The sequence below is a fragment of the Kluyveromyces lactis genome, assembly GCF_000002515.2.
Source record: "Kluyveromyces lactis strain NRRL Y-1140 chromosome F complete sequence".
Classification (NCBI taxonomy): Eukaryota; Fungi; Ascomycota; class Saccharomycetes; order Saccharomycetales; family Saccharomycetaceae; genus Kluyveromyces; species Kluyveromyces lactis.
Genome location: NC_006042.1, coordinates 860,853 through 881,585, shown reverse-complemented (window position 1 = coordinate 881,585; position 20,733 = coordinate 860,853). Strand labels below are relative to the sequence as shown.

The following is a 20,733-nucleotide window of genomic DNA, read 5'->3' as shown; positions in this document are numbered from 1 at the left end:
GAGTCAATAATCAGGAATTGAGAGTCCTCAGTGGTCGCAGATTTTAAAAATGGCTTTACCTCCGCATGATAGGAAGCAATTCTATCTCCTAGTGGTATTATATCTTTTGCAAGGCATACCTGTGGGGTTAACCTTTGGAACGATCCCATTCATATTGAAATCCTCCCAAAGACAAACCTCCTTCGTAACCATTGGGTTGTTTTCAATGGCTACATATCCATACTCATTCAAAATCCTATGGTCACCGATAGTTGATTCATGGTACTCCCAGAAGGTAGGTCGTCGGAGATCGTGGATCATTCCCGTTCAATTCGTTACAGGAATAACGTTATTGACGCTTGGATATTGCATTTCAAAAGACAAGATATTACCAAAAGATGTCTCAAAAGTTGACATGAAGGCTCTTACCTCGGTGTTCTTGTTTCTGGTCATTTTGTGTTCCACCCAAGACATTGCTGTTGATGGATGGGCCCTTAACATATTAAGTAAGGAAAGCTTGAGTTATGCATCGACTGCTCAAACGATCGGATTGAACATCGGATATTTTATGAGTTTTACCATTTTCCTAAGTTTAAGCAGTGATGAATTTATGCAGAAGTACTTCCATCGCGATAGATTATTCCAGTTATCATCATATTTAACGTTTACCGGACTGTTATATCTTGCTGTAACGTTTTATGTGAGCTTATTTACATCAGAAAAGGTACATGTGGAGACACATTCCCATATCAAGAAAGATGACGACGAAAAAATGATAGAATACCAACCTGATGAAGAAGAAGACAACGAAAGCCATGATTTGATTAACATTTACAGATTATTCATTAAGGTGATGAAATTACCCAGCGTTCAAACACTAGCCATTGTTCATCTAATATCCAAGTTTGCATTCCAGTGTAACGATGCAGCTACTAACTTAAAATTGCTCGAGAAAGGTTTGAAACGGGAAGATTTAGCCATTACAGTTTTGATCAATTTCCCCTTCGAGCTCTTATTCGGCTTCTACGTGGCCAGGTTATCAAGAGCTGGTTACTCCTTTAATAATAAAATTATCAGGGCCGTTGCTGGAGATGCAAGAACGTTGACCCCATGGATCATCGGGTTCATTGGCCGTTTATCTGCCGCTATTCTCGGAAACGTTGTTGTTTATCTTTTCCCAGAAGATGAATCCGAGATCAGCATGTCATTTTTCCTACTAGTCTTGTGCCAACATCTATTGGGATCCTTCATGAGCACCTTCCAATTCGTCAGCATGTCTGCTTTCCATACCCAAGTAGCAGATCCAGTCATCGGAGGAACGTATATGACTCTCCTAAACACGTTGAGCAACCTTGGTGGTACATGGCCCAGACTGCTGATTATGAGCATGATTGACTTCTTCTCCAAGTACGACTGCACAGGCGTGCCCCTCATTCAAGGCCAATCTCTAACTAAAGAGCAATGCGTCAGCATTGGTGGCCAGCTGAATACAATAAGAGATGGCTATTATATCACCAATTTATTCTGCATTGTATCAGGCCTGCTCATATTCACTACTTACCTAAAACCTACTGCTATAAAACTATGCAAAGTGCCATTAGACCAATGGAAAGTGTCCAATTAAATAGACATTATCATCTTAACACATCACTGAAAACCGATAGAACAATTGACCCCACCCTTTCTCACATGATGGCTTTTATCAAATATATCACTACGTACACAAATTACCTAATCCTTCTATACTACAGTTTACTTATTTTTGGTCCACAAGTCCAAAACCCACTAAACCCAGCCGCATAAGACTTTTCCCTTGCCTTGAATACAGAAAGGGAGAGACAAGAAGATCAATGTGCTGCTGCACATTGATCTTCGACTATTCATATACATTAGTAATCTCTGGTATACAGAATAAGGCGACAAATGTATTGACTCATACAGTATTGATACCATATATAGTGTAACTATTCCGGAATTATCGCTATTCAAATCGCCAAAGAAAAGAACATTGGCACAGTGTACACCTACGCAGATCCAATAACCCCCACTACAAAGGGCTTCCTGTTTATCTGTCAGTCACATGAGAGGACACCTACAGGCACATTCACTCACACTCTGTTATATGCCGTTTCTACGTTCCTGTTGCTAAGGCTCTGAACCTTTTTTTTCCAGATTTCCTACGCCCTGATTGTAGCATAGATTCGCTTCTCTACCATATCTGGCATAATCGCGAAACAGAAAACCGCACACCAAGGAATTGGAAATTGAGGCAGCACTTGTGTTAGAATCTGCAGCGCATCTTTCATTACACCTAAATAATTATTATCTGAAGAAAGTACTACCAGTAGTACTACCAGTAGTACTAATATTAAATGCAAATATTTCATGACAAGAAGCCTGGTATTTCATCCCAGTAAATACGGAAAAAGTAATTTTATATTGCTGCCAGCCGGCCATTTACCAGACCTTTTTTTTTCCTTTGCAGTAATAAGGACGATGCAAACTGCAGTACTACACAACGGTGTTTGGTCTCTTTAAATTTATATATATATTATTCTGGACCTCATACGTTACATGAGTTTCATGCAAGTCTTACAAGTAGAATTGTTGATTTGTTGCATTTCGTCATTTTTGTTTCTGTTAGTTTATATTTTCAAGTAAGTACAAAAGACCTTTTTCAATCAAATTCAGTCATATTTTTATATATGATGGCAGAGAGAGCCGGCTGATAATTCAGAAGTTACCAATATCAGTTTAAGAGGTGGATTGGTATTGTTGCTAATGCATTTGTTGTAACAATTCAAGTACTATTGATCTTTTTTTTTCTCCCAGTCAAGAAATAGTTGTTGATTAGCTTTTTATACTTGGGGGGCATTTGTTGGTCTGTTGTTCCATTTTGGTTGTTTACATTATGAGTAAAGGACCTTTGGAGGGCCAAAATTCTAACGAGACTCAGACAGCTTGTAAGAAATCAACCAATGACGATGCAATATCTGATTTTGCTACCGAAATGAGCGTTCTTTATAACAAAAATGAAGCGGCACAAGATATTGGAACGGGAAATTCTGAAGAAAGCGCTGGGATCGGCAGTCATAACAACGATGAGGAACATTATAGCGATAAGAACGCTAGCACGAGTAATGGCAAAGTAAGAAAGAGAAGGAAAGTTATTAAATCATGCACTTTTTGTCGTAAACGTAAATTGAAGTGTGATCGTAAGCGTCCCATGTGTACTGGGTGCAAGATGAGAGGTCTATCTGAGTGTGTTTACACCGATGGGTATAATTTTGACATCTCACATGATGATGTATACAATAAGAGCCCAAACTTGCAATTACTAAATGAAATAGAAAGCTTGAAGCAACAATTAAAGGTAGAGGGTACAGAGAAGCATCTAGAGCCAGAGACGTTGAAGAGGTTGTCGATATACGGCTTGATAAAGAAAGAAGCGAATCCTTTAGTACGGTGTAAATATGTCATGAAAAAGCACGATAGGATCATTCGTTATGGTTGTACATCTACTAGAACAATCATTAGACTGAGTAGTGAAAATGTGACTAATTATTTCCAAGAAGTGCTCATGGTACATAAGAAGGAAAGGTTGAAACTTAAGGCAAGAACAGGAACTTCGATGTTATATGAATTGCAAAGGATTGAAACTCCTTGGTCACTCGGTATGGTTATATCAGACCTTCCAAAGTATTCTGAGCTTTGTACCGCGGTAATGCATTCTTTCGGCTACAAAGGATTTCACCTTCATAATATCTTTTCAGAAGATAAAATCATGCAGTATCTTACCGATTGTTTTAAAGTAGTTGATGACCGTATCATTGAGCTTATCCCTCACAGTAAATTAAACTACTACCCTATTGCGATAGTGTTGCACTTATATACAATTTTGAAGGATCAGATGCCCCATAGCTTTATCAGTTTTTTCGTTATGTTAATTGGCCAGAATACTGCAAAAATCTGCTATATTGAACGAGTTCAATTCCTTTTACTACACTATATTTGGAAATCCTCAAGACATCAAAGTGGTGGTGATAATTCGCACTTACTTGCCGTTGTAGAACTGATGGTAATGTCAGCTTTGGATGTTGGATTGAACGATTCAATTGACGCTTTGCAGGGTGATGAAAGAATACTTAAAAACTTATGGAACTGGATTCTCTTCTATGACATTACCATTGCTTTTGATATTGGTCGTCCACTTTTGGTTTCTGCAGAGATGTTTGATACAGAGTCATTATGGAAAGAAAGCGAACCTCTGTCTGATGAGCCAAATCAAGAGTTTGGAGCTGCCTTTATGAGAAAATTACGGAAATTTATCTTTTACGGTAGATCAATCCTAAATGGTCTCCATACTAGAGATAAAATACCTGATTTGGATCTTTACACGAATTTTATGGAAACCTTGTTGGACGAAATTTGGCCTGAAAATATTGATTACTTTGCAGCCGATAAAACTCTCTCTAGACCCTTGCCGCTAGCGGAAATGGTTCTTTCCTTCCCAATTCTCAGTATTATTTGCACGCTAAGAAATTTGAAACGATTATGGTTCAAAGATACATCAGCTTCTAACAGTAACGCCTTCGGAAAATATACCATGATGTCCACAGACTTGGTCTTCGGTTCAATCGTAAAATGTTACCAGTTAGACTATGAAGAATCTCACGGCAATGTCATGCAGTCCTCATCGTTAGCTTCAAATCTAAGATTTTTGATCGGAGCTATATCTTCGCATTGGATCAGAGCTCTAATGCAGGGATATGAACTCCTATATTCAATGGCTTTGAGCGCGAAATTTATCAATGCCGAACGAACAACCTTTTGTAGTGAATCGGGAACCCCTTCCGAAAACTCCAATTTCCTTCATGTCATACTATAAAGGATTCAAATTGTGCAGTGACCAATTAAGGCATCCAAATCTCCTACCGGTTTTTCAATACGTCTCAAACCGTGCTCCTTTCGTACAGATGTTCCTTTTTGAGCGGACAACTCGTTTAATACTAGAAAAAATTGTCGGTCTTCACTCTACCAAGCAAAATCCACAGTCTCCAATAAGAAACATACCTACAGAAATTGTTGTAGCTGACGATTTACAGCGTTCCAGCCCACTGGTAGAGCCAGTTTTTCCTCCAGTCGAACAAGCAGACATCGAACTTATTTTCAATGAAATTTGGAGAGATTCTGGAGTAAACTTTGAAGATATGTTTGACCTTGCTTCAAACGAAGTTTTTGATGAGGCATTACATGATGATTTATGAACATTACCAAAATATTTCTAGAGCTTTGTAAATAACTTGTATATAAACGAAATATATTACGTGACATTATGATCAGTTAAAAGAATTGATACACAAGAATGCAAACCAAATATGCAGCAACAAACCCGGATAACTGCTCCCAAAATGTGTGAAAGAGCATTACTGTCACTACAAATGAGTATGACCACAACGCTGTTAAAGTGAATAGTAATAGTATCGGATTTTCCCAAATTATAAACCTCAGAATCAGATATATTAAGGTCATTAAGGTCTGGTAACATGACAATGGAGGTTGAAAGAGAAACTTGAACCACCATTGTGAATCATCATCATGATCATCATGAATCCATAAATTAGCCAATGCACTATTATCTAGAAGTTGTAATAACTGACTACCTGCCCGGTTCAAAAATCTTTTATAAGTATTTTGCAAGTGTCTAAATGCACGACTTTGATATAATGATAACTCCCCAAACATCAACATAAGCATAAGTGTTATCAAAAATATATGTCCACTTGGATCATGTCCGCCAACCCAGTGTCCTCCAGCATATGAGCAACCAGCACTTGACTTCACCAATTTGGATAATTCAGATAATTCAGCAGCAAGTTCTGGAGTATACTCTGAACTATCTTCCGAGATAATAGAGTTCAACGCAGATAAAAGTGTTTCACTACCATGCACATTACCAAGCCAATTTAGCATCCTTCGTATTCCCCTAAGCCTTCTAAACTCATTGTCATGGAATTGCAAATTCAGTGTCTGTTCATTGCCATCTGTACTAAATATGTCAAATGAACAAATTCCTCCGCTGTTAAGGAACACTAGATCCATTAGCGGCGTCAATCCAAATACTTCTTGGGTAAATATCATCCACCATAACGTTAATAGCAGGTACCTTTTCCAATGGTTGACTATATTAGAGTACCTTATCACACATAAGCATGATATTACCGATGTCCAAAACCAACCAAACTTAACAAAATATACGTTCAGTATTCCATCTTTATCAGCTGTTCCAAGTGAAATCGGCAAAACATAGGGAGCTAAAAATAAAACTGGACATAACAACCAAAATACCCGTTTCATAACTGTTATTTTGAAGTGCCTTATTTGGTGGAATATCTTTGTTTGCTTGCCATTGATGATAATTCAACATCGATCTTAACAGTTGGCAGTGAATCCAACCTTAATTTTTAAACGTCATCTTTTGGCAAAATCAGGTAATGCATACTCATAAGTTATGGTACTGCATTTTCAATGTAACAAGATGACGCTTTTCAGTTTTCATAAATTAGGGCGTGTGGTCTAGTGGTATGATTCTCGCTTTGGGTTAATAGCCTAGCGAAGCTTCGATAAACGAGGTTTAACTACTGCAAAGCATGCGAGAGGCCCTGGGTTCAATTCCCAGCTCGCCCCAAATTTTTTTCTTTTCACTCTGCTTTTTCCTTTTTCTCTGTACCTTCTGGAGAATGCTAGCCATCCTGTCAAGGACAGAGGAAGTGTTGAAAAGCGGGTTGATGATGAGGAAACTATTTAAACATGTAGAAGTATCTTTTTATTTACACGGGATCGTCATTATACGTACGTTATATATTCATTTAAATAAAAGTGGAATGTATTTTAGGTGAAAAAGCTAATGTTCAGTAAAAATTCTTGTAATTCTAACATTTTTTGACGGTTGTTTTCTTTGATCTGTTTCACTTTTCAAGTTTTCAAGTAATTGTTCCACTTTACATCATGCCTGGCATACCTGGCATACCACCTGGCATAGCTGGAGCAGCACCAGCTGGCTTTGGAGCATCAACGATAGCAACTTCAGTGGTAGCCAATAGAGAAGCAACACCAGCAGCGTCTACTAGACCGCTTCTGACAACCTTGAATGGATCGATAATACCAGCAGCCAACATGTCGGTGTATTCACCCTTGGCTGCATTGTAACCCTTGGTAAAGTCTTGGCCGTATTCATCGATAATCTTACCGACGATAACGGAGCCTTCTTCACCAGCGTTCTCGATGATCTTTCTAGCTGGTCTGGAAATGGCCTTTCTGATGATGTCAACACCCAACTTTTGGTCAAAGTTTTCTGTTGCGACTTCGTCCAAGACTCTAGAAGCCTTTAGCAAAGCAGTACCACCACCTGGCAAGATACCTTCTTCGACAGCAGCTCTTGTAGCGTTCAAAGCGTCATCGTAACGGTCCTTCTTTTCGCCGACTTCGACTTCGGAAGAACCACCGACTCTAATGACGGCAACACCGCCGGACAACTTAGCTAAACGTTCTTGCAACTTTTCCTTTTCGTAAGAGTTGGTAGTGGTCAAGTCAATAGAGTTCTTGATTTGTTCAATTCTGGTTTCGATGTTTTCTTTTGGACCGTTACCATTCAAGATAACGGTATCTTCCTTGGTAATAGAAACAGAATCACAAGAACCCAAATGTTGGATGGTAGCGTTTTCTGGCTTTAGGTCCAATTCTTCAGTGAAGACAGTACCACCAGACAAGATGGCAATATCGCCCAAGGTGTTCTTCCTGTTATCACCGAAACCTGGAGCTTTAACGGCACAAACTTGAACTTGACCTCTCAACTTGTTCAAAATACAAGCAGCCAAAGCTTCGCCATCAATATCTTCGGCGATGATCAACAATGGTCTTCTGGTTTGGTTTGACAATTCCAAAGAAGGCAAGATATCCTGGATTGAGGAGATCTTCTTTTCACTCAATAAGATCAAAGGTTTTTCAAATTCCACCTTACCAGATTTAGCGTCGGTAATAAAGTATGGAGAAATGAAACCACGGTCGAATCTCATACCTTCAGTGACTTCCAATTCATCTTCCAAGGTTCTACCCTCTCTGATAGTGATGACACCTTCCTTACCAACTTTTTCCATGGCTGAAGCCAACAACTTACCAACGTGAGCATCCCCGTTGGCAGAAATAGTTGCCACTTGAGCGATTTCAGCAGAAGTGGTGATTTCTTTCTTGTTCTCTGACAAGTATTGAATTACTTTTTCGACAGCAGCTTGAGTACCTCTTCTCAAATCCATTGGGTTACAACCAGCTGCAACATTCTTAACGGATTCAGTGAAAATGGCCTTACCTAAGACAGTGGCAGAAGTGGTACCGTCACCGGCAGCTTCGTTTGTCTTGGAAGCAACTTCTTGTAAAAGCTTAGCACCCATGTTTTCGAACTTATCTTCCAAAGTAATGGCTCTAGCAACAGTAACACCATCCTTGGTGATCTTTGGAGCGCCAAATGGTTGCTCAATCAAAACGTTTCTACCTTTTGGACCCAAAGTGGCAGAAACAGCTTCCGCTAGAGTTTCAACACCCTTTAACAAGGCAGCTCTACCTTCAACACCAAACTTTAATTCTTTGTGCGAAGAATATAGACGACGACTCAACAATTGAGTGCTTCTCTTCAAGGTCAAATTGCCTGGCTTTACGGTACTTCTCAACATAGTGACTATTCTCGTATATTAAAAAATCTATAACAGGTAAAGAAATCAGAATCCAAAAAAAAAAAAACACCACCTACTGGAAAATGTTACTTTTGCTTCGAAAATCTTGCTATCACTAGTTCCTTCAGCTAATGTCACAAAGAAGACAACAATCAATCAATCAAAAAACCACTTAGCTTCTAGTAATCCTTCCAATCTTATAATTATTTGATCCTTTATAAATCCTTTTTTTTTTTCGCCTCTACTCCTTCCTTTATATTCCGTGAAAAAAATATCTAAAAAATGAAGATGATAAAATCGAGAAATTTGGAAAGAAAGCTACACAGAAAATGGCATATAAAGTTGCGGATCAACCGGTCAGATTACACATTTAAGAGAAATAGGAATAAGGATTCGAACAATAGTTGGGTTAACTCTTACTAGATAGCAGCCAGCCATGTCCGCATTGCTGAACTCCACTGCGAGCCCATAGAATTCTTTCATTTTCTGCCAGCTAATTAATTCCAAAAAAAAGTAGTCAAAGAGTTAATTAAAATTCCTATATACACACAAGAGTTCTATCCTCTTCTGTAATCGTGAGGCAGGTTCCGCTATTGTCGATTATTTTTTTCTGGCAGTTTCTCCGAGTTCGCTATTCACCACCATTACCTAACTGAATTATTTTTACCTAATATAACCGTCATTCGTCCATTTTTGTTATAGACATTTGGATGTCCAGTTTTTTTGGATTTGGCTTTTCGCCTGGAGAATCAGGAGCTGTACATCGTTTTGAATGATGCCTTATGGCCGCTCACATTATTTTCATTTTTTTTTTCATTTTTCCAGAAAGTTCGACAGAAACGGTCATGAAATAGTTTCGCTATTTGATCACGCTCTCCTCGACAGTGCGGCGGTTTGTAGGAAGGAGTTATGTTTTCGATAGTATCGATTTAAGTCACGTGATGTGTAGATGCCAGGCAAAGAATTACTCGATTGAGGTTTTTTTGGCTCGCTGGACTAATGTACTGAAGCTGCTGCGATCTATTTGCCAATCACGTGCGTAAGTGTTTCATTTTGTTGACATGAAATTAACTGACTCGCCAACTTTTGACACGCGACAGAATTCTTTGCTTCACTTGACATTTGAACTAATCAATTGACACATGATTTAAATGAATGTGTTAGGTAAAATCAGGAGCTGGTAGAGTACAGTGACATTGCTCACTACAAGTTTTAATTGGTTAGTTGATTAGTTTTTTGGGCTTCATCTCAGGCTTGTGTTTTGTGCACTTTTTATCTCTTGAAATATTCTTATTCACTCGTGAGCAATTATTATTTGGTACTAATCTTTAATATCGAAGAATGCACTCAAAAGTCCCAGTTGCGTTTCAAAATTTAGTATATTACCAAGATCATTGTTGCTGCTTTATCACAACTAGGAAATGTTACTTGTTGAGTGGATATGAAAAGCAGTTTTTTCTTTGAATATAAATAAATGGTCAACTTGAGTATATGGGTTGTTCGCGTCAGACATTTTTCCCCGAATGACCTTTGGACTTGATATAGTATTGTCACAGCGAAATAGTACTTTGATATGAATGAAATGCTGGAAAGTACACCTCTCAAACCGAATAGCACCGGCTGTTCTACTCTGTCAGGCTCCAAAAAACTGACAGCTGATGCTTCAGTACAAGAGCTTGTGTGTGAACATGATGAGACATTCCAACAAGAACAGATTTCGTCTGCATCATGCAATTTCAAAGACTCTCAACTATCCAAGTGGGATACCAGGAAGACTTACCTTGTTTGGCTATTAATCTGCTTTTCTACAGGTCCTACGGCTGCGATGATGAGATCGTATGTCCCTGCAACGATACAAACAACAGCACATGCGTTAGGTCATCCAAAAGGTTCATCTGGTCCCTGTTTAGCCACAGGGGACGACTGTTATGTTACTTTTAGTTACGGAACAGTTCAATACACGTCTTTTTCTCTCTACTTAAAGGCCATTTATACGTCTTTAGAAGGTGCGATTGCAATTTTAATGATGGCCTTCGCTGATTATTCGGACTATAGAAAATGGCTAATGATTGGCGCAACGGCATCGTATGGTATCTTTGCTATTCCATTCTACTGGTTATCCGATACTAAAAAATATCAAACCTTAGTCCAGCAATCAGTGTTGTATTGTCTTATGCTTTGCTTTGGTACAATATACCAAATCACTGAAAGCTCATACATTCCTGTCTTTATGAATGCAAGAAAACTTGCTTTACAAGATGAGCACAATTCAAAACAAGGTGGGGTCATGTTGCGAGGTGTTAACGTCAGCACCTGGGGTCTTGTTGTTGGAAATATTGGGGGAATTATCGCTTCTTTAGTTGGAGTTATTATTACCCATGCATCTTCTCATCCTTCAAACAAGGACTTTCTATTGGCAGTGACTGTTGCAGGATTCGTCACTACATTTATATCAATTATATGTGCAAACCTAATACCGAGCTTGAAAGGAAAAGAATTCCAGAATAAAGGTGTGAGAGATTTGATAATAATGCCATTGGTTAGATTCAAAGAAATTTTTATGGATTTATTGGATTACAGAGAAGCATTCAAATTCTGTGTTGCTTGGGTACTTTGGAATATTGCGTATTCGAATTTTCTCTCGGTATTCGGATTACTCTTCAGATCGACCATGGGAATCGGTTCATCGGATGCTGAGTTTGCCATTTGGCAATTTATGAACCTAATAGTTGCCTGTTTAGGGCCATTATGTTGGATGGCATTTTACTCGTACGCCTGCAGCAACAAACCAAGCTTCTACAGCATCACGTACATGAAACGATCATTGTATGGGATGTTGTTAGTGGGAACATTCACCAATTTTTGGGGATGTCTAGGAACTAACTTCAATAGTAAGGTTGGCTTTAAATATCGATGGGAATTCTGGTTATTTCAGATTTTGTTCGTTAGCACAAGTTCTGGTATCAGAACAATCAACCGCGTTGCATATAGTGCAATGTTACCTACAGGTAAAGAAAACCAATATTTTGGCTTTGAAGTAATGCTTGGTTTATGTACTGGTTGGTCTGAATCTTTGATTGTTGCTTTACTTCAAGATAAGACAGGGAACTCCAGGATGCCATTCATTCCGAACACATTATTATATTTGGTGGCTCTACTACTATTCTTCAGTGTCGATGTAGAAAAAGGGATGAAGCAAGCCGGGAAATGTGGTTAAAAAAGAGTTTTCATAATGAATTAAACAATGTTGTAGTTAAAACTTTTATAGATTAAAGATCAAAGTTCTGGTATATATGCATGTAGTATACAGGGAATTCATGCCGTGCACATTGTAAACAAAAGTAACAAATAATACAGTTCACGAAATTCACTCAGCAAATCTAAAATCTAATCTTTTATTTGCTTGGTCGCTGGTCGTTTGGATATATTCGACACGTTCGTCCTCGGACATTTGGCTCCAGATAGCTTCCTTTCGCTTGTTTCTTGTGCGGTAATACCATTTCGCAAAGAGGAAAACCGGAATACCTGCAATGGATATCGCAAATAGAACGGTGTTACCGGTATGATACAACGGTGCATCATTTTTTCTGTAGATTTGAGTGGAATAAATTGCACCTACTTGAACGGCCATATTATACAATGCAGAACTCAAAGCTCTAGTTTTGATAGAATTGGAGTTTCTAGAGACCCAACTAACACAGATTGCATGCACGTATGGACCACCCAGTAATAATGTACACAACGCGAATGTAGGCCATGCCTCAACTAGGGATCCCTTCCACCATCTTAGAACACCAAGGAACAAGGCATTCCAAATCGAAGCGATAACTCCCATGTACGCTCTTTGGTCAATTCTTTCTGCGTACCAAGTAACTCCAATGAGAAGAGTAATGTGGATAACTTGGTATGGAATAGAAAGTAGCTGCACATTCAAAGTGCTGAATCCCACAGATTTTAGTGTTAATGTTAGATATGTCGATACAGTGTTCATTGGGACATAAGCAATCAACCCAATCAAGTAAATTGGCCATAGATCATAATCAGAGATAGCACTCCACAGCAACTTGAAAGAGATCGGTTGTCTATTATGCATGTCACCTTTAGATGGATCATCTCTAAGAACTCTGTTAACAACAATCTTTTCCTCTCTTTCTGTGAACCACCCCTTTGGATGCATCCAATTTTTCGTTTGGACGGCGCCAGGGACCATTAGATAAAAACCGGAAAGACCAATGAGGAAGGTTAAAATTCCTTCTAGCAAGAACAAGTATTGCCATCCAGCAAGACCACCGATGCCTCTCATTCTTAAAATACCGTACGCCAGTAAAGCACTCACAACTTGAACGATTGATAAACTAGTCCAGAACCATGATAACCTGATTGAAAGTTCTTTACTAGTGAAGAAGTAAGTTAGCCATAAAACAAGGTCAGCAATAAATCCACCCTCGAGAGCTCCAATCAAACATCTGCAGATCAAAAACCCTGCTTTATTATGCATAGCAGCCTGCGCCATGGCAACGACGGACCAAGCACAAATTTGAATGGGAATGAAAATATCAGGACCCAATCTTTTGGAAATCAACTGAGAAGGCAATTCTGCAAGGAAAAAGGAGAGGTAGAACAATTGGTTACCCAAATTAAAGTCATTGGTATCCATGTGTAAATCTTCAAGAAGATTGTCGGCCACTGCCTGAGATAAATTACCACGGTCCAATTGAAGAGCAATAAACAAAAAACATGCCACAAATGCAACTCTGAAGTTCAACTTCCAAAGCAATTTCTTCTCCTCTTCCTTTGTCCATGTGAACGCCGGATCAAATGCGCTTCTACTCTCGTATTTGCTTTCTTCATATAGTGCACGATAATATTCGGCGATCAGGGGATCACTAAACGGATTATCACTATCCAATGAATCCTGAGAACGTAATTCAACATCATAACTGGATAGTGAAATCCTTTTCACATCCGAGTCAACCCTCTGTTTTTCAAAATCCACCATTGTTGAACTTAAAATGAACAGTTACCCACTTGCGGTTTGTAGTTTCTATGTGTGAAACTCTATCTTAAATACCAGATCCAATCACATCTCAAAACAAACTGAACTCAAGCCGATGAAGAAATTAGTGGTGTCTGTTCATCATTTATATACTCTTGGGTTCTTAATCAACTTCGTATGACATATTAAAACATGGCGAATGGAAATTAACAGTGTAATTTGGAAGTGTTGTTAGGGTCGAAGTCATATTTCAGGCCCTTGTACCGGAATAAGAAGCGTAAACCATTCGATCGAAAGAGTCTTCGAAAGACTTCAAAGGAAATACCTTACGGATGTCGAATTAAACCATAAAAGCTTTATAATGTCACGAGGAACTGGCAGAATCGAAAGGAACAAAAGTCACTATCATCGAGTTATGATACTGGAAGGAACCGTAACGACCGAATTTGGGGTATCTTCGAATATCAAAGACATCCAAATAGGTTACTAAACACAATCACACAAACCTATTTCCGAACAACAATCACAAAGGTTCGACGCTTATACCTCCGTAGAAAGATAATTCGATAAACAGGACCCCTTGACCGTACCTGCACGAAATTAAGGTTAGGTTCACTGCTGAAGCTAGTTGTAAATTAATTTTTTTTTTTGGCTATGAAGTTTCTGTGTCTGTGTCTTTCGTGAGACTTTACGGCTGCCAGAGAAATATGCCATTCGAATAAGAACACTTATTTTTCTGGTTGCTTAAAAATCTCGATGGTAACTGGTTCATGGCCTAGTCCGCTATGGACGGTTGTATTTCCTTTAGCCTTGCTACATATGAAGCAAGGCTGAGAAAGCTTATTCATTTGTCACAAACTTGGTGGCAGAGAAACGATGTTTGCGGCAGTTGTCATTTTACAGCAGCAGCATCATCATCAGATGGATATCATTGACGATTAACTTGAAAAAATTGTGCTATACTTGACTCGGATTATTGCTTTCCACACATGAGTACTCTTCTTATCCGTTAAAGCCTCCACCTTAGTGTCTTTCAGCTCATTCTGGGTTGAAGTTTTCACAAATGTTAATAGGGTAGACGCTAGTTAATTTCATTTTCTTGGAGCTGATACACGTGACTTTACAGAGTTAATTAATTTGAATAGATACTGCATACGTGGAGTAAGCTTGGTTATTAACCCTTCTCTTCATTATTTCCATAAAATTATACTGCTACTTCTGTCTTACCGTCAAGCGCATTCTGGCTCATTGAAGGTATATTTTAGAGACTGAACTTTACTTCATCCGAAAGTGCGTATTCAATTTGTACATTCTACACCGTTTCATCTATAAGCATTAATGAACTTTATAGTTGACGCATGTTCATTATTTTTGATTTTCCATCCATGAGACGATCTATTAAAGATGACCGAATTCACCTTTCATTGCCCTCTGTTTGAGTTCCCAAACTGCCATCTTTTCGTCTTGCGGAAGCATTGCTATATCTGAATCCTGTAGCTGTAGAACTTGCCTTAGAAGATCCACTTTCTCTTCGTCTAATCCGTCTTCCACTGTGTTATCAGTCTGTTCCTCTGGCCTTTGTTTACTCGCCATAGCCAATTGTGTCAATTGGTCCACACTGCACACACCGTTACTCAACAGGAGTTCCGCAATAGCATAGCTCAATTGAGGTGCCTCTTCTAGGAGTGCTACGAAAGTTTCCTTGTCGTCTTTACAGAAATGTTGGATTACTTTTAGTAGAGCCATCTGTTGGTCCTTTTGTAGCTTCCCCAATTCACTACTGATACACATTGCTGGTGTAGTCATATTGATGTTAACGTCCACCCCTACCGGGAGCCATGGGAACTTCACATCCTCAACCATGTTTCCATTCTCCTCTTCATCTCCGGGGCCAGATCCGCTGCCGTTTATGCCACTACCGGTGGTGTATCCGCACTTTAACGATCTTGAACCCAATGTATACCCGTTCAAGTTTCTAACTGCACTTGCCGAAGTTGCCAAATCTTTGAATTCAATAAAAGCATAACCCTTAGATTTACCCGTCGTTGGGTCAAACATCATCTTCATTGCCGTTACTGGTCCTATCGTCTGACATAGGTCTAATATTTGTTGTTCTGTTTGGTCATACGGTATCGAACCTAAATAAACTGTGCGCGATGGATTTCCCCTGTTCATTGCTTTTTAACTATTTCTATGATTGAAATTGGTTGCACCAGGTTATTTTCACAGCTAGCTGTCTGGTGGAAGTCTGTCTTACAAGTCCTTCGATGCTCTTAGCGGTACTTTATAAGTGTAATAAAACTCAGATATGGCTTTATTGTTCGATTCTTCAACTTTCGTCATCAACTTCAATTCTAATTTTTTTTTCAATGTTCGAATGAAATGAAATTAGAATTGAAAACTAATTAATGACTTCAAACAATCAACACTGTCCATTGTCCAAATGGTGGATTTCAGCAGGTCCTAACTCATTAGAATCTGTTGAGAGCAATATTTGCTGTGTATTATTAACATTCATTCTTCATCTTCGAAAGAAATTGATCCTGGAATATAGATAGAAACTGAGATATCTTCTGCGGATATGGAAACCAAGGACGTTTTAGAAGCCGTCAAAGGATTAGAGAAGAACAAAAATAATAATGATGTTGTGTTCAAGATTCTACAGTCATTAGATAAAGATTTGAAAGATGTTAATGAGAAGCTTCTTAGAGAGACGAAAGTAGGGGTCGTAGTCAACCAATTTAAGAAATCTTCCAATCCAGACATCGTCAAATTGGTGAAGAAGATGATTTTATCCTGGAAAGATGCTGTGGCTCGTGAAAAGAAAAGCAAACTAAGCAGCAATTCCTCATCTACAAGTAACAATAATGGTACAAGCGGTGGAGAAGCAGTAAAGAAGGAGAAATATGTCAGCAAAGCTCCAAGAAATGCTAAGAACGACGGTGTGAAAACGGATATATATGGTGTCAAGATTAGAGATATGGCTATTAGGGCATTATATGATGCATTGGCAAAAGAAAGTGAACATCCTCCAGTAGCTATCCTAGATACAGTAATGAGTATTGAGACAGAAATGGCTAATCTGTTCAATCCCGAGTCTGACGAAAAGGGATATCGTGACAAATACAGAATAATTTACTCAAATATAATCTCCAAGAACAATCCAGATTTGAAACATAGAATTACGAATGGAGAAGTATCAGCCAAACATTTAGTGACTGCTGATCCTAAGGACTTGGCACCGGAACATTTAAAGAAGAAAATTGAGGAAATTGAGAAACAGAATTTGTTTAATGCACAAGGTGCAACTGTAGAAAGATCAGTAACAGATAGATTCCAATGTGGCAAATGTAAACAAAGAAAAGTATCATACTACCAACTACAAACAAGATCTGCGGATGAACCTCTTACTACTTTTTGTACATGTGAGAATTGCGGTAATAGATGGAAGTTCTCGTAGTTGAAATTCTCACTTTGAATTTTACGAAGATAGCCTTGGCATATGATACACTAAAGCAGCATGATGATGGCAGTGATCAAGCACTAAAACTCTTTCGTTATTTCATTGCTAGCTAGATGTGTACACATAGCATCCGCCAATTCTACATCATACATTCTTCCGGCTAACTAGTATTTCATGTATAAATGACCAAAGTTGTAATATCACAATTAAGAATCGTATCTATGGTAAATACTCTACAGATGGTGTTGAATTCATTGTAGTTCGATTTGTTTATATATTGCAAGCTCAAATGAAAATAGTCGGTGCTCACCTTCAATTATTACCTTCAGACTCCTGTTCGATAACAGTCCATCATGTTAAGGTCTGAAATTTTATCAACTTCAAAAAAATGTGAAAGCGCAATTATCTTTCCGCTTGCATACTAAATTAAGAAAATATAGAATATCCGAGACCTAACCGGTCCTGTTGCTGTGGAACTTCAATAATCCTCATATAGAAAACATGTTATCGCGTTCTGTATTCCGTTCTGGGCTAAGAGCTGCCACATTTGGAGCAGTTACTGCTCAAAGAAGTTGTAGAACAATCATTCCTCTTCTACAAAACAAGAGATATGCTTCGTCATGGGACAAATCACCCGAGGATCTGGATGCTCATGTCAAAGTACAGAAACTTATGGACGAGATTCATTCCCATCCATCTATTGTGGAATCCTTGGAAAATCTTAACAGTATCATGCGAGAAAAGAAGTTAATTGATCCAGAATCGAATGAACCTCCAAGTATCATGCAGATGGTAAAGCTTATGATGGATAAGGATATTAGAGAAGCTATGCAGAAATTCAAATCAGAGATGGACAAATCTGGCATAAATTTGGGTCCTGACCAACTAGGGCCTTTGATGAAAGTTCTAGGAATCGAAAAGAAGTAATATTGTTCAATGACTTCCTGCATCTCACTTCCTGATTATTCACTGGAAGAATCATCAGGCATGTTGATAATAGACTGTCTGTTTGTATACTTTATGTCAATAGATATCTATACTATACTTTTACAACAAATATGTATATTTTATGAAATTATTTCATTGCAGGATTGATTGGCTTGGGGTTGTGATATATTGAATGTAAGTGGAAATATACCTTGCACTTTGGACATGATTCTTAGTTTAATGAAATATCCTTTTTTTATTTGGCCAAGTAAGATAATAAATCCACCTTTGTGACAATATGGACTGGGTTCAGACCCTCAGTAATGATAGCTGCTGAGTTCTTTTCAAAGAAAGAGTTCAACTCAGACAAAGTTGTATTGACATCGAAACGAACAAATATCTTCTTATGAGACTTGTCGGCGTTATAGGAAGAGATGTCATCAAAGTTATTCAACTTACGGAAATCAAAGAACAGACTTTTAATGCTAGAAACATCCTTGGAAGTGGATAATTTCTTTAATAATTGAGACAAAGTTACCAAACCGCACAACTTTCCATCCTTTGTTAACACAGGTAGTTGATCGAACGAGTTATCTCTTAAAATCTTGATGACAGTAGCAACAGAAGCGTCTTCTTCAACAGAGACCACTGGTTTCAAGTTCAAATCCTTCACGGTGGCATCTTCAAAAACATCGGTTTCTTTTTGCACAATTGGAGTGGCAATGGCATCATCCCATAGGCCGTTGGTCTTTAGCCATTCATCATCGACGAACTTAGTCAAGTAGGATCTGACGGAATCTGGGAAGATAACGACGATAACATCATCTTCAGTCAATTCTGGATGTTCGTTACAGTAATCAACCAAAGCAGTAAATGCACTACCACTACTACCACCAACTAGAACACCTTCGTTGGAGATCAATTGACGAGCATATTTGAAAGAGGATTTGTCATCAGTCTTGACCCAATGGTCAACAGAATCACGGTTCAAAACCTTTGGAACAAAATCGTAACCAATACCTTCTACCTTGTATTCAGTGACATCGGTTTCGTTTAATTTTTCTGGGACAGCCAAAATGGAACCAACAGGATCAGCGCCGACAATGGCAATTTTGTCGTTCTGTTCCTTGATATATTTCGAGATACCGGAGATAGTACCACCTGTACCAGCACCAGCGACAACAGCTTTCAACTTGGAGAACAAAGATAAATCTTCCAATTGGTGGTGGATTTCCTTACCAGTACCGAAGTAGTGAGCTTCTGGATTCTTCATGTTATTGTATTGATCCAAGATGATACCACCTGGAATTTCCTTTTCTAAACGTAAGGCAACACCGATATGAGATTCTGGAGAATCCCAGGCAGCAGCAGTTGGAGTTCTGATAATTTCAGCACCTAGAGCCTTCAAGACAGAAACCTTTTCGTTAGACATCTTTTCAGGTAGAGTAATGATAGTTCTGTAACCCTTAATGGCACCGATCAAAGCCAAACCAATACCGGTGTTACCGGAAGTTGGTTCAATCAAAGTGGATCTGGATGGATGAATGATACCTTCTTCTTCAGCAGCTTCGATCATGGACTTAGCAATACGGTCCTTGATGGAACCACCTGGGTTGTACAACTCTAACTTGGCATAGACCTTAGGTTTGATACCAATTGCCTTTGGCAATTTTTGCAAGCGAATTAAAGGAGTGTTGCCGACTAAGTCGATAACATCATGGCGAGTATCGTAACCCATATTTGGAGATTTGATTTTTAGTTCTTCCTTGTGGTAAGGCTTTTTACTTTCAAAAGTCCTTACTAATTATTAATGATAAACCGGTAGAAACAATAGAATCAAACGTAGGCACCGCTAACCGATTTAATAGTATTACCAGTCGATTAAATTTGTGATGAAAAAGCTATGGAGGGCCTCGTTATTTATCAACTTATAATTGATCAATAACTTTGTCTCATGACATGGCTAGGTTAACAAGAAGTCAATTCTAATTCTTACTATCGCCTCACTTTACTTTTTACAATTTTTCAAAGCTTTTTCGCAGAGAAAAGTGGAAAGAAACAAAAAGTTTTATATGTAAGATGATGCATATTCATTGTGACTGATCAGTTAATAATCCGACAAGGGACAGTAGGTTCGATTCGTCTTTGGGATCATATTGCGGTTCATCCTTGCAGAGTAGTACGATTCACCTGAAATATTCAAGTGCTTTGGGTTAAACACGCATAGAAAAGCCGTTTACGCTTAGTTAGTCATCTTGGTGTCTTCAGCTTAAGATGCTGTCCTTATCCCACCAGAAAATGTAGCATACAAGACAACACAACCGAACAAGTGTGTATGATAGTGTTCAACTACAAATGATCGTATAGTTGACATGATTCATCTCGAGAATATGTCAAAAACCCTTTAACTACGAAGTAGGCGGCTGGCTAACTTCTTGCGGCTTGATTTCATGTTGTTGTGCTTGCGACCGCCCAGAGCGGTCTTTTACAAGCAGTGTTCTGTGTAATTTCACGTGACTTGAATACTATTTCATCTTTTTCTGGCAAATGGGTTGCATGTGACTTTGTCTGGGTAATATTTAAATATACTATCTTGAAATCTTTATGTCGATCCAAAGGTCCATTATGCGTTATCGATACAG

At 38.6% G+C, this 20,733-nt stretch overlaps 10 protein-coding genes and 1 non-coding gene across 11 annotated transcripts; 6 read left to right on the top strand and 5 right to left on the bottom strand.

Moving 5' to 3' along the window:
* Positions 1-49: 49 nt before the first annotated feature.
* On the top strand, positions 50-1,603 carry KLLA0_F09581g (uncharacterized protein; the record flags this gene model as incomplete). The annotated part of the gene is made up of 1 exon (XM_455515.1): positions 50-1,603. One exon carries the CDS (start codon positions 50-52, stop codon positions 1,601-1,603), a length of 1,554 nt encoding a protein of 517 aa, XP_455515.1.
* A 1,287-nt stretch (positions 1,604-2,890) lies between these two features.
* Positions 2,891-4,867, top strand: KLLA0_F09559g (Zn(II)2Cys6 transcription factor; the record flags this gene model as incomplete). Its single annotated transcript, XM_455514.1, has 1 exon — positions 2,891-4,867. One exon carries the CDS (start codon positions 2,891-2,893, stop codon positions 4,865-4,867), a length of 1,977 nt encoding a protein of 658 aa, XP_455514.1.
* A 455-nt stretch (positions 4,868-5,322) lies between these two features.
* Positions 5,323-6,336, bottom strand: SCS3 (Scs3p; the record flags this gene model as incomplete). Its single annotated transcript, XM_455512.1, has 1 exon — positions 5,323-6,336. One exon carries the CDS (start codon positions 6,334-6,336, stop codon positions 5,323-5,325), a length of 1,014 nt encoding a protein of 337 aa, XP_455512.1.
* Positions 6,337-6,544: 208 nt separating this feature from the next.
* On the top strand, positions 6,545-6,666 carry KLLA0_F09482r. Its single transcript has 2 exons — positions 6,545-6,581; positions 6,630-6,666. It is a non-coding gene; the product is annotated as a tRNA-Pro (tRNA).
* Positions 6,667-6,980: 314 nt separating this feature from the next.
* On the bottom strand, positions 6,981-8,705 carry HSP60 (chaperone ATPase HSP60; the record flags this gene model as incomplete). Its single annotated transcript, XM_455510.1, has 1 exon — positions 6,981-8,705. The coding sequence occupies one exon, from the start codon at positions 8,703-8,705 to the stop codon at positions 6,981-6,983; it is 1,725 nt and encodes a 574-aa protein (XP_455510.1).
* A 1,573-nt stretch (positions 8,706-10,278) lies between these two features.
* On the top strand, positions 10,279-11,922 carry KLLA0_F09427g (MFS transporter; the record flags this gene model as incomplete). Its single annotated transcript, XM_455509.1, has 1 exon — positions 10,279-11,922. One exon carries the CDS (start codon positions 10,279-10,281, stop codon positions 11,920-11,922), a length of 1,644 nt encoding a protein of 547 aa, XP_455509.1.
* Positions 11,923-12,072: 150 nt separating this feature from the next.
* Positions 12,073-13,704, bottom strand: KLLA0_F09405g (uncharacterized protein; the record flags this gene model as incomplete). Its single annotated transcript, XM_455508.1, has 1 exon — positions 12,073-13,704. One exon carries the CDS (start codon positions 13,702-13,704, stop codon positions 12,073-12,075), a length of 1,632 nt encoding a protein of 543 aa, XP_455508.1.
* A 1,395-nt stretch (positions 13,705-15,099) lies between these two features.
* RNA15 (Rna15p) lies at positions 15,100-15,876 on the bottom strand (the record flags this gene model as incomplete). The annotated part of the gene is made up of 1 exon (XM_455507.1): positions 15,100-15,876. One exon carries the CDS (start codon positions 15,874-15,876, stop codon positions 15,100-15,102), a length of 777 nt encoding a protein of 258 aa, XP_455507.1.
* A 406-nt stretch (positions 15,877-16,282) lies between these two features.
* On the top strand, positions 16,283-17,161 carry DST1 (transcription elongation factor DST1; the record flags this gene model as incomplete). Its single annotated transcript, XM_455506.1, has 1 exon — positions 16,283-17,161. The coding sequence occupies one exon, from the start codon at positions 16,283-16,285 to the stop codon at positions 17,159-17,161; it is 879 nt and encodes a 292-aa protein (XP_455506.1).
* Positions 17,162-17,665: 504 nt separating this feature from the next.
* On the top strand, positions 17,666-18,091 carry DPC13 (Dpc13p; the record flags this gene model as incomplete). Its single annotated transcript, XM_455505.1, has 1 exon — positions 17,666-18,091. One exon carries the CDS (start codon positions 17,666-17,668, stop codon positions 18,089-18,091), a length of 426 nt encoding a protein of 141 aa, XP_455505.1.
* Positions 18,092-18,347: 256 nt separating this feature from the next.
* Positions 18,348-19,829, bottom strand: CYS4 (cystathionine beta-synthase CYS4; the record flags this gene model as incomplete). The annotated part of the gene is made up of 1 exon (XM_455504.1): positions 18,348-19,829. One exon carries the CDS (start codon positions 19,827-19,829, stop codon positions 18,348-18,350), a length of 1,482 nt encoding a protein of 493 aa, XP_455504.1.
* Between the last annotated feature and the right edge of the window lie 904 nt (positions 19,830-20,733).